The following is a 12500-nucleotide window of genomic DNA, read 5'->3' as shown; positions in this document are numbered from 1 at the left end:
TATCGTAATCTGTAGCCTATAGTGGGCAAACACAACTACAGCTGTAATCTCATGAGAAATACGACACCTGGCAAAGGTTAATGTTGATCGAATAGCTAATGACATTAGGGCTGTCAACGAATATTCTAAATTCGAATATATATTCGAATAGTTTTTAAAAAACGAATTTCGAAGGTGAAAATTAATATTCGAATAAATAAAAAAATGTGGGGAAAAAAACGCCGGCGGTAGTAGAGGCGTGGCTGTCTGCTTTGCGAGTGGGCGCTAGCGCGCCTGAAGCCTGTCTCCGCAGCGCGAGCCTCCGCTGACTGCGCGCGCTCCTCCCCAAACGGACGACGTGTTTATACTCGACGCGCTCACCGTTGTGCTTTTCTTTGAAACGACAGATGGCGACTCGGAGTAATTATTCTATAAACTATCAGGAAAAGCGTCGAGAAGTGGGCTAATGTACACAGGTGACGATATTTATTTTAGTACACTTCACCGAAAACCACACTACAAAAGAATCATGTAAAACAGATCAAAATAAACCTTGATATTACTTGTGACATGAGAACAAGATGTATGTAGAAATGTAACGTTAACTTGTTCAACTCAATTTATGATATCTAAATGTTTCATAATTTCACTAAACACTTTAGTGAGTTTTCACTTTAGTGTCGTGAACTTTTCTTTATTAAACGGGCTTTTTGATGCTTTTGTAGGCTCGTTTTGTAAATATAAGCAACTAATTTGTATGTGCAAACTGGACCAGCCTTACTTTGCATCGCCCGCCATAAGCTCTGTGTCTGCAACACGACAAGAGGCCATAACGGAGAAATTAATTTAGTTGATTTGTAAGGACGTGAGAGCGATCAGTGTCGTGGATGAGGCTGGAGTTCTGTCAAGCAATGGAACCGAGGTACTGACTGAAGAGATATTGCATGAATAAAGGATAAATGCACTGCTTCCACTGGTTTGATTATTTACCGTTTCATGTTTACCACAGCACAGCTCGCTCAGAGCGTTCAATAATATGCTGTAAAACTTATATTAATATTTGTTTCAATCACTGAATGAAGCCTGCTATATTTGGGACAAGAGTCGCGACCTTAAATTGCTTGCACAAAACTCTTGATCAGCCTCAAAATGTGTGTGTGTTCATTTAAACCGTTATGAGCAGAGAGCGTGAGGGCGAGAGAGAGTGAGTCTGCGGTCTTTAGCCATTAGTTGATTTACTTGTTTTTGTGTTGGTAATATGTTGTCAAATATGTTTAAACTTAAATAGACTACCTATATAAGAAGTTATGTCTCTTTGTATTAATTTGTCCTGTTATTGACGTAATGCGCGTCATTGATAAAATGCGCAACCAGATGTTCGAATAGTTCGAATATTCGTGCTTTTTTTAGAGGGAATATTCGAACGTCATTTTTGAGCAATTTTGACAGCCCTAAATGACATCAACTGGACATTTCGTGACCTTTGTTTCCTTGTCTGTGATTGGTTTAAGCCTTTTCTGTCGCTGCGAGTGTTAAAAAAAATCGACATCGAAACGAAAAAAATAAACATCGTTTTTCCGCCGCAGCACTTTCGCGTTCGGTGTGAAAGCTCTCATTACACAAACAGCTGATCAAAACATTAAACCATCGTGCAAATTATTCGCACGTCAAAATCGCGTCCAGTGTGAAAGAACCTTTACTAGACAAGCTAAAGTTTTTGTCTTTTTTTGTCTTAAAATAAGCAAAATAATCTGCCAGTGGGGAAGCAATAGGGATGCAACACTACAGTTAGTCCACGGTTCAATACACACCTCGGTTTTCAACCACGGTTTTCGGTTCGGTTCTGATTCGGTCACATCAGTTTTTTGTTATTCTATTCTTAAGGCCTGTTCACACCGGGACGATTTTCGCACGCGTTTATCGCCGACGTTTAACGCCTCGGGACTAAACAATGGGCGCCAATGTGAGTGTTCACACCGACGCGCAAAACGCCAGGCGTAAAAGCGTCATTTAAAAAAAAAACGCCTCGGGTTCGTTTTTTTATTTTGACGTGGCGCGTAAAAAACTGTCCGACCAATGAGATCGGCGCTTTTGTTCACGTGCCTGGAGCTGCTGAAGTGACAGTAAAACACGACTTGGTGGCGCTCGAGCACAAAACGCTCTTGCCGAGCACACACTGATACGACGAAGAAGTAGTAAGAAGACAAAGAAGAAGATGAACTGCTAATGCTGCTTGCCAGTTAGCAAAAAGTGTGTGAATGGTTTTGCCATAGACATAATTTATCTATGGTTTTGGCAAGCATGTAAATACTGTCTCTCTTCTCCTTCTGTGTGACAAGCGAGTGTCAGAGGCTTAAAGTGCCGCAGCGCCATCTTGTGTACCGGGAGCGCATCGACTGAATGTGCACGCTCACTCGGCGCAGCGCCAGTGGAAATCGCTTGGGTGTGAACACTCAAGACGCGCCGAAAAACGGCACGAAAAACGCAGGCGATAAGCGCGCGCGATATTCGTCCCGGTGTGTACAGGCCTTGAAGCGACAGGAACAGCAAGAGGTTAAGGAGAAAAAAAGACTATTTTTTAATTGCAATAGTCTTTCTTTATTTTACTTAAAATAATTGAAAAACCTTACTTAAACTTAAAACTTTATTTAAAAAAAAACCTTGTACACATTCCTAGTGTGTTGGATAATATAAAATAAATATATATAAAGATTTACACTGGCAGCTCAGAGCTGTACAGCAGCATTTAAGTATTTAATAATTTAAACATTAAAATATTACAGGTCAAATTTGTTTCTTTAGCTGTAATCTAGAAACATGCATGTACATTTACATGCAACAAGCATGTGTTAGCTTACATGAACTATAAGCATATTCTACAGCATGTATTAATATGAGCAATATTGATCACTCATGTTAGTTCATAGTGCATTAACCAGGGTTAACAGAGACAAATTCTAACTCAATTTAATGTTGAAATTAACATACTAACGATGAACAATACTCTCACGGCATTTATTAACCGTAGATAATGTTACAGATGAAATATTATTGTAGTGTTACCATTTCATATAATCCAAACAGTCTTTTTTAGAAGGAGATTATCTAATAAAAACGAATGCGTTTCTGTTTGTTTGTGTTTCTGTCGGCAGAATGACGATACAGTTTGGTTCTCACATCACTAATTTTATATGTGCAACATTTAGGTCTGACTTGCGTGTGTTTTTATCACATGTTTTAACTGCTTGAGGTTCTGCTAATGTTAGCTCGTCGACAAACACACACACACACACACACACACTGCTGTTCTTTACCTGTTAATGCAGCATCTTGTCAAGAAATATATAATGCCAGCAGACCCTTCTCAGAGCTCTTGTGCTATATAATGCCAGCAGACCCTTCTCAGAGCTCTTGTGCTATATAATGCCAGCAGACTCTTCTCAGAGCTCTTGTGCTATATAATGCCAGCAGACCCTTCTCAGAGCTCTTGTGCTATATAATGCCAGCAGACTCTTCTCAGAGCTCTTGTGCTATATAATGCCAGCAGACTCTTCTCAGAGCTCTTGTGCTATATAATGCCAGCAGACCCTTCTCAGAGCTCTTGTGCTATATAATGCCAGCAAACCCTTCTCAGAGCTCTTGTGCTATATAATGCCAGCAAACCCTTCTCAGAGCTCTTGTATTATATAATGCCAGCAGACCCTTCTCAGAGCTCTTGTGCTATATAATGCCAGCAGACCCTTCTCAGAGCTCTTGTATTATATAATGCCAGCAGACCCTTCTCAGAGCTCTTGTGCTATATAATGCCAGCAGACCCTTCTCAGAGCTCTTGTGCTATATAATGCCAGCAAACCCTTCTCAGAGCTCTTGTGCTATATAATGCCAGCAAACCCTTCTCAGAGCTCTTGTGCTATATAATGCCAGCAGACCCTTCTCAGGGCTCTTGTGCTATATAATGCCAGCAAACCCTTCTCAGAGCTCTTGTGCTATATAATGCCAGCAGACCCTTCTCAGAGCTCTTGTGCTATATAATGCCAGCAAACCCTTCTCAGAGCTCTTGTGCTATATAATGCCAGCAAACCCTTCTCAGAGCTCTTGTGCTATATAATGCCAGCAGACGCTTCTCAGAGCTCTTGTGCTATATAATGCCAGCAGACCCTTCTCAGAGCTCTTGTGCTATATAATGCCAGCAAACCCTTCTCAGAGCTCTTGTATTATATAATGCCAGCAGACCCTTCTCAGAGCTCTTGTGCTATATAATGCCAGCAGACCCTTCTCAGAGCTCTTGTATTATATAATGCCAGCAGACCCTTCTCAGAGCTCTTGTGCTATATAATGCCAGCAGACCCTTCTCAGAGCTCTTGTGCTATATAATGCCAGCAAACCCTTCTCAGAGCTCTTGTGCTATATAATGCCAGCAAACCCTTCTCAGAGCTCTTGTGCTATATAATGCCAGCAGACGCTTCTCAGAGCTCTTGTGCTATATAATGCCAGCAGACCCTTCTCAGAGCTCTTGTGCTATATAATGCCAGCAAACCCTTCTCAGAGCTCTTGTGCTATATAATGCCAGCAAACCCTTCTCAGAGCTCTTGTGCTATATAATGCCAGCAAACCCTTCTCAGAGCTCTTGTGCTATATAATGCCAGCAGACCCTTCTCAGGGCTCTTGTGCTGTGTAATGCCAGCAGACCCTTCTCAGAGCTCTTGTGCTATATAATGCCAGCAAACCCTTCTCAGAGCTCTTGTGCTATATAATGCCAGCAGACCCTTCTCAGAGCTCTTGTGCTATATAATGCCAGCAAACCCTTCTCAGAGCTCTTGTGCTATATAATGCCAGCAGACCCTTCTCAGGGCTCTTGTGCTATATAATGCCAGCAAACCCTTCTCAGAGCTCTTGTGCTATATAATGCCAGCAAACCCTTCTCAGAGCTCTTGTGCTATATAATGCCAGCAGACCCTTCTCAGGGCTCTTGTGCTATATAATGCCAGCAGACCCTTCTCAGAGCTCTTGTGCTGTGTAATGCCAGCAGACCCTTCTCAGGGCTCTTGTGCTATATAATGCCAGCAGGCCCTTCTCAGGGCTCTTGTGCTATATAATGCCAGCAGGCCCTTCTCAGAGCTCTTGTGCTATATAATGCCAGCAGACCCTTCTCAGGGCTCTTGTGCTATATAATGCCAGCAGGCCCTTCTCAGGGCTCTTGTGCTATATAATGCCAGCAGGCCCTTCTCAGAGCTCTTGTGCTATATAATGCCAGCAGACCCTTCTCAGAGCTCTTGTGCTATATAATGCCAGCAGACCCTTCTCAGGGCTCTTGTGCTATATAATGCCAGCAGACGCTTCTCAGAGCTCTAGTGCTATATAATGCCAGCAGACCCTTCTCAGAGCTCTTATGCTATATAATGCCAGCAGACCCTTCTCAGAGCTCTTGTGCTATATAATGCCAGCAGACCCTTCTCAGAGCTCTTGTGCTATATAATGCCAGCAGACCCTTCTCAGAGCTCTTGTGCTATATAATGCCAGCAGGCCCTTCTGAGAGCTCTAGTGCTATATAAAGCCAGCAGGCCCTTCTCAGAGCTCTTGTGCTATATAATGCCAGCAGACGCTTCTCAGAGCTCTAGTGCTATATAATGCCAGCAGACCCTTCTCAGAGCTCTTATGCTATATAATGCCAGCAGACCCTTCTCAGAGCTCTTGTGCTATATAATGCCAGCATACCCTTCTCAGAGCTCTTGTGCTATATAATGCCAGCAGACCCTTCTCAGAGCTCTTGTATTATATAATGCCAGCAGACCCTTCTCAGAGCTCTTATGCTATATAATGCCAGAAGACCCTTCTCAGGGCTCTTGTGCTATATAATGCCAGCAGACCCTTCTCAGGGCTCTTGTGCTATATAATGCCAGAAGACCCTTCTCAGAGCTCTTGTGCTATATAATGCCAGCAGACCCTTCTCAGAGCTCTTGTGTTATATAATGCCAGCAGACCCTTCTCAGAGCTCTTGTATTATATAATGCCAGCAGACCCTTCTCAGAGCTCTTGTGCTATATAATGCCAGAAGACCCTTCTCAGAGCTCTTGTGCTATATAATGCCAGCAGACCCTTCTCAGAGCTCTTGTGCTATATAATGCCAGAAGACCCTTCTCAGAGCTCTTGTGCTATATAATGCCAGAAGACCCTTCTCAGAGCTCTTGTGCTATATAATGCCAGCATACCCTTCTCAGAGCTCTTGTGCTATATAATGCCAGCAGACCCTTCTCAGAGCTCTTGTATTATATAATGCCAGCAGACCCTTCTCAGAGCTCTTGTGCTATATAATGCCAGAAGACCCTTCTCAGAGCTCTTGTGCTATATAATGCCAGCAGACCCTTCTCAGGGCTCTTGTGCTATATAATGCCAGAAGACCCTTCTCAGAGCTCTTGTGCTATATAATGCCAGCAGACCCTTCTCAGAGCTCTTGTGTTATATAATGCCAGCAGACCCTTCTCAGAGCTCTTGTATTATATAATGCCAGCAGACCCTTCTCAGAGCTCTTGTGCTATATAATGCCAGCAGACCCTTCTCAGAGCTCTTGTGCTATATAATGCCAGAAGACCCTTCTCAGAGCTCTTGTGCTATATAATGCCAGAAGACCCTTCTCAGAGTTCTTGTGCTATATAATGCCAGCAGACCCTTCTCAGAGCTCTTGTGTTATATAATGCCAGCAGACCCTTCTCAGAGCTCTTGTGCTATATAATGCCAGCAGACCCTTCTCAGAGCTCTTGTGCTATATAATGCCAGCAGACCCTTCTCAGAGCTCTTGTGCTATATAATGCCAGCAGACCCTTCTCAGGGCTCTTGTGCTATATAATGCCAGCAGACCCTTCTAAGAGCTCTTGTGCTATATAATGCCAGCAGACCCTTCTCAGAGCTCTTGTGTTATATAATGCCAGCAGACCCTTCTCAGAGCTCTTGTGCTATATAATGCCAGCAAACCCTTCTCAGAGCTCTTGTGCTATATAATGCCAGCAAACCCTTCTCAGAGCTCTTGTGCTATATAATGCCAGCAGACCCTTCTCAGGGCTCTTGTGCTATATAATGCCAGCAGACCCTTCTCAGAGCTCTTGTGCTGTGTAATGCCAGCAGACCCTTCTCAGGGCTCTTGTGCTATATAATGCCAGCAGGCCCTTCTCAGGGCTCTTGTGCTATATAATGCCAGCAGGCCCTTCTCAGAGCTCTTGTGCTATATAATGCCAGCAGACCCTTCTCAGGGCTCTTGTGCTATATAATGCCAGCAGGCCCTTCTCAGGGCTCTTGTGCTATATAATGCCAGCAGGCCCTTCTCAGAGCTCTTGTGCTATATAATGCCAGCAGACCCTTCTCAGAGCTCTTGTGCTATATAATGCCAGCAGACCCTTCTCAGGGCTCTTGTGCTATATAATGCCAGCAGACGCTTCTCAGAGCTCTAGTGCTATATAATGCCAGCAGACCCTTCTCAGAGCTCTTATGCTATATAATGCCAGCAGACCCTTCTCAGAGCTCTTGTGCTATATAATGCCAGCAGACCCTTCTCAGAGCTCTTGTGCTATATAATGCCAGCAGACCCTTCTCAGAGCTCTTGTGCTATATAATGCCAGCAGGCCCTTCTGAGAGCTCTAGTGCTATATAAAGCCAGCAGGCCCTTCTCAGAGCTCTTGTGCTATATAATGCCAGCAGACGCTTCTCAGAGCTCTAGTGCTATATAATGCCAGCAGACCCTTCTCAGAGCTCTTATGCTATATAATGCCAGCAGACCCTTCTCAGAGCTCTTGTGCTATATAATGCCAGCATACCCTTCTCAGAGCTCTTGTGCTATATAATGCCAGCAGACCCTTCTCAGAGCTCTTGTATTATATAATGCCAGCAGACCCTTCTCAGAGCTCTTATGCTATATAATGCCAGAAGACCCTTCTCAGGGCTCTTGTGCTATATAATGCCAGCAGACCCTTCTCAGGGCTCTTGTGCTATATAATGCCAGAAGACCCTTCTCAGAGCTCTTGTGCTATATAATGCCAGCAGACCCTTCTCAGAGCTCTTGTGTTATATAATGCCAGCAGACCCTTCTCAGAGCTCTTGTATTATATAATGCCAGCAGACCCTTCTCAGAGCTCTTGTGCTATATAATGCCAGAAGACCCTTCTCAGAGCTCTTGTGCTATATAATGCCAGCAGACCCTTCTCAGAGCTCTTGTGCTATATAATGCCAGAAGACCCTTCTCAGAGCTCTTGTGCTATATAATGCCAGAAGACCCTTCTCAGAGCTCTTGTGCTATATAATGCCAGCATACCCTTCTCAGAGCTCTTGTGCTATATAATGCCAGCAGACCCTTCTCAGAGCTCTTGTATTATATAATGCCAGCAGACCCTTCTCAGAGCTCTTGTGCTATATAATGCCAGAAGACCCTTCTCAGAGCTCTTGTGCTATATAATGCCAGCAGACCCTTCTCAGGGCTCTTGTGCTATATAATGCCAGAAGACCCTTCTCAGAGCTCTTGTGCTATATAATGCCAGCAGACCCTTCTCAGAGCTCTTGTGTTATATAATGCCAGCAGACCCTTCTCAGAGCTCTTGTATTATATAATGCCAGCAGACCCTTCTCAGAGCTCTTGTGCTATATAATGCCAGCAGACCCTTCTCAGAGCTCTTGTGCTATATAATGCCAGAAGACCCTTCTCAGAGCTCTTGTGCTATATAATGCCAGAAGACCCTTCTCAGAGTTCTTGTGCTATATAATGCCAGCAGACCCTTCTCAGAGCTCTTGTGTTATATAATGCCAGCAGACCCTTCTCAGAGCTCTTGTGCTATATAATGCCAGCAGACCCTTCTCAGAGCTCTTGTGCTATATAATGCCAGCAGACCCTTCTCAGAGCTCTTGTGCTATATAATGCCAGCAGACCCTTCTCAGGGCTCTTGTGCTATATAATGCCAGCAGACCCTTCTAAGAGCTCTTGTGCTATATAATGCCAGCAGACCCTTCTCAGGGCTCTTGTGCTATATAATGCCAGCAGACCCTTCTCAGGGCTCTTGTGCTGTGTAATAGAGCCCTGCGCGGGACTGTTTTCTTCATCCCGCTCCCGCCCGCACCCGCCGAATTTCTGACCATTACCGCCCGCTCCCGCAACGTATGTGTTACACTCCCGCCCGCTCCCGCAATATGTATGTCCACTCCCGCCCGCACCCGCAAAACTCTGAGAATTTATTCCCGCACAATAATAGAGATGCATTGATTTTGTGTCTTCTCCCGTCCCGCAGGGAAAAAAAAACACGTATTTGTATTGATATTATTAAAGAGATTCATGGGGTTGTTTGTTTAGTTTCCCTGGCCTGCATGTAAAAAAAAAAACAAAGACAAATACATTCAAATATAATTTCGTTTTTATCAAAAACTTTGCACATAAAAATAGACTGCTTTGCAAAACAGAAAACAGAAAAACAGATTGAGAAACAACAAACAGATCCCAATTCGTCGGTCAGTCCTGAGAAAACATGCTTCAACAGAACGTAATGTGAACACAAATTAGCAAACGGACATTTAGAAACAATCCATTTCCACTCACTAAACTTCTATGTATTGTTTGTCAAAAACACCAAACAGTCAACTTGACCTGCACCTGCTTGACGAGCGTTTTTGGTGAGGTATGATCAAGTAGCTATGTATTTGCCAGCTGCGCAATATGTGGATAGCCTACATATAACGTTATACATACCGCATGATTTTGCCTACCAAAACAATTGAGAAACTTCTCCAAATGTCAGACTTTCCTTGCTTAGCTTTTGTGCTATAAATACCTCGTTTGAGGTTCTTTTCTACATCATCTATTGACATCTCCATCATGTCGTTAGGCAACCTCCCTATCCCGCCGATTCCCGCTGTGTTTTTTTTAGCCGCCCATTCCCGCCCGCAGCAAAATTCACACCGCCCGCTCCCGCGAGATTTGCGTTGGGTCCCGCGGGACCCGGCGGGACTCAATCCCAATGCAGCCCTCTACTGTGTAATGACAGCGCACCGTCTCAGCCGCTCCAGCAACGGACGCAACAAGGGAAATAATCGGTGAGGATTTTTGCCGATAACCGATTGTTCCACCAAACAACTATCAGTGCCGATTAATCGGCAAAAACGGTGAATCGGTCGACCTCTAGTCACAGGGGTCACAGGGGTCACAGGGGTCACAGGGGTCACAGGGGCCGGGCCTTCAGGGCGTCTGATGAATGCTTACCTGTGTGTGTGTGTGTGTGTGTGTGTGTGTGTGTGTGTGTGTGTGTGTGTGTGTGTGTGTGTGTGTGTGTGTGTGTGTGTGTGTGTGTGTGTGTGTGTGTGTGTGTGTGTGTGTGTGTGTGTGTGTGTGTGTGTGTCCAGAGTTCTGTACGAGGGCAAGGATCCCGTGCGGCAGGGCTGGCAGGTGATCGAGACGACCCCGTACAGCCGCTCCGCCAGCCTGAGCTCCGGCGGCCCCACCACCCACCGCACCTTCCTCATGTTCCGCCGGGCCCCGGACTCACAGGCCCTCAACACGCTGGGCGTGACCGAGATCTCACTGCTGATGCCCAGCAAGGGCGAGACCGCGCCACACACCTACTGCAGAGTGGACAAGAACCTCAACACGGGCATGGTGCGGATCACTCACTGAGTCACTGAGTCACAGAGTCACTGAGTCACACAGTCACTGAGTCACACAGTCACTGAGTCACAGAGTCACTGAGTCACACAGTCACTGAGTCACACAGTCACTGAGTCACACAGTCACTGAGTCACAGAGTCACTGAGTCACACAGTCACTGATTCACTGAGTCACTGATTCACACAGTCACTGAGTCACACAGTCACTGATTCACAGAGTCACTGATTCACACAGTCACTGATTCACACAATCACTGATTCACTGAGTCACAGAATCACTGACTCACACAGTCACTGAGTCACACAGTCACTGATTCACTGAGTCACTGATTCACACAGTCACTGAGTCACACAGTCACTGATTCACTGATTCACACAGTCACTGAGTCACACAGTCACTGATTCACAGAGTCACTGATTCACACAGTCACTGATTCACACAATCACTGATTCACTGAGTCACAGAATCACTGACTCACACAGTCACTGAGTCACACAGTCACTGATTCACAGTCACTGATTCACTGAGTCACTGATTCACACAGTCACTGATTCACACAGTCACTGATTCACACAGTCACTGATTCACACAGTCACTGATTCACACAATCACTGATTCACTGAGTCACTGAGTCACTGATTCACACAATCACTGAGTCACAGAATCACTGACTCACACAGTCACTGAGTCACACAGTCACTGATTCACAGTCACTGATTCACACAGTCACTGATTCACACAGTCACTGATTCATAGAGTCACTGATTCACACAGTCACTGATTCACAGTCACTGATTCACTGAGTCACTGATTCACACAGTCACTGAGTCACTGATTCACACAGTCACTGATTCACACAGTCACTGATTCACAGAATCACTGACTCACACAGTCACTGATTCACACAGTCACTGAGTCACACAGTCACTGATTCACACAGTCACTGATTCACACAATCACTGACTCACACAGTCACTGATTCACACAGTCACTGATTCACACAGTCACTGAGTCACACAGTCACTGATTCACACAGTCAGAGTCACTGATTCACACAGTCACTGATTCACACAGTCACTGAGTCACGCAGTCACTGATTCACACAGTCACTGATTCACAGTCACACAGTCACTGATTCACACAGTCACTGATTCACAGTCACACAGTCACTGATTCACACAGTCACTGATTCACAGTCACACAGTCACTGATTCACACAGTCACTGATTCACAGTCACACAGTCACTGATTCACACAGTCACTGATTCACAGTCACATAGTCACTGATTCACACAGTCACTGATTCACACAGTCACTGATTCACAGTCACACAGTCACTGATTCACAGTCACACAGTCACTGATTCACACAGTCACTGATTCACAGTCACACAGTCACTGATTCACACAGTCACTGATTCACAGTCACACAGTCACTGATTCACACAGTCACTGATTCACAGATTCACAGTCACTGATTCACACAGTCACTGATTCACAGTCACACTGTCACTGATTCACAGAGTCACTGATTCACAGTCACACAGTCACTGATTCACACAGTCACTGATTCACAGTCACACTGTCACTGATTCACAGAGTCACTGATTCACTGAGTCTGATTCACTGAGTCACTGATTCACTCTGATCTTTGACTCATTACTCTCATCTTTATTTATGAATGGTTTCCATTGCCTCCATATCAAACACATGTACAAACGTTTGTGTTCAGTAAGATTTGATTTATGGAATTAATCCTTATCTAAACTTGGAATTGTGAGGGAAACTAGTCAGAATTGTGATGAACTGTTCTTAATTTTGTATGATTCATTTATTCCATTGCAGAATCCGCTTCCGTTCATGAGACGTTAAACACTGAACGTGTGTGTTAT

The 12500-nt window shown here is 44.7% G+C and overlaps 1 protein-coding gene across 1 annotated transcript in view; it reads left to right on the top strand.

Moving 5' to 3' along the window:
- The window catches only part of dennd4b (DENN/MADD domain containing 4B), an 81864-nt gene that overhangs the window by 15109 nt on the left and 54255 nt on the right, over positions 1-12500 (top strand). Inside the window, exon 3 of the mRNA XM_079837320.1 lies at positions 10348-10600. Coding sequence (XP_079693446.1) covers positions 10348-10600 — 253 coding nt within the window. The remainder of the gene's footprint in view (positions 1-10347; positions 10601-12500) is intronic.

This window comes from Gobio gobio, assembly GCF_949357685.1.
Source record: "Gobio gobio genome assembly, chromosome: 15".
NCBI lineage: Eukaryota > Metazoa > Chordata > Actinopteri > Cypriniformes > Gobionidae > Gobio > Gobio gobio.
Note: the sequence above shows the minus strand (reverse complement) of the source record. Positions and strands in the feature narration are given on the sequence as shown.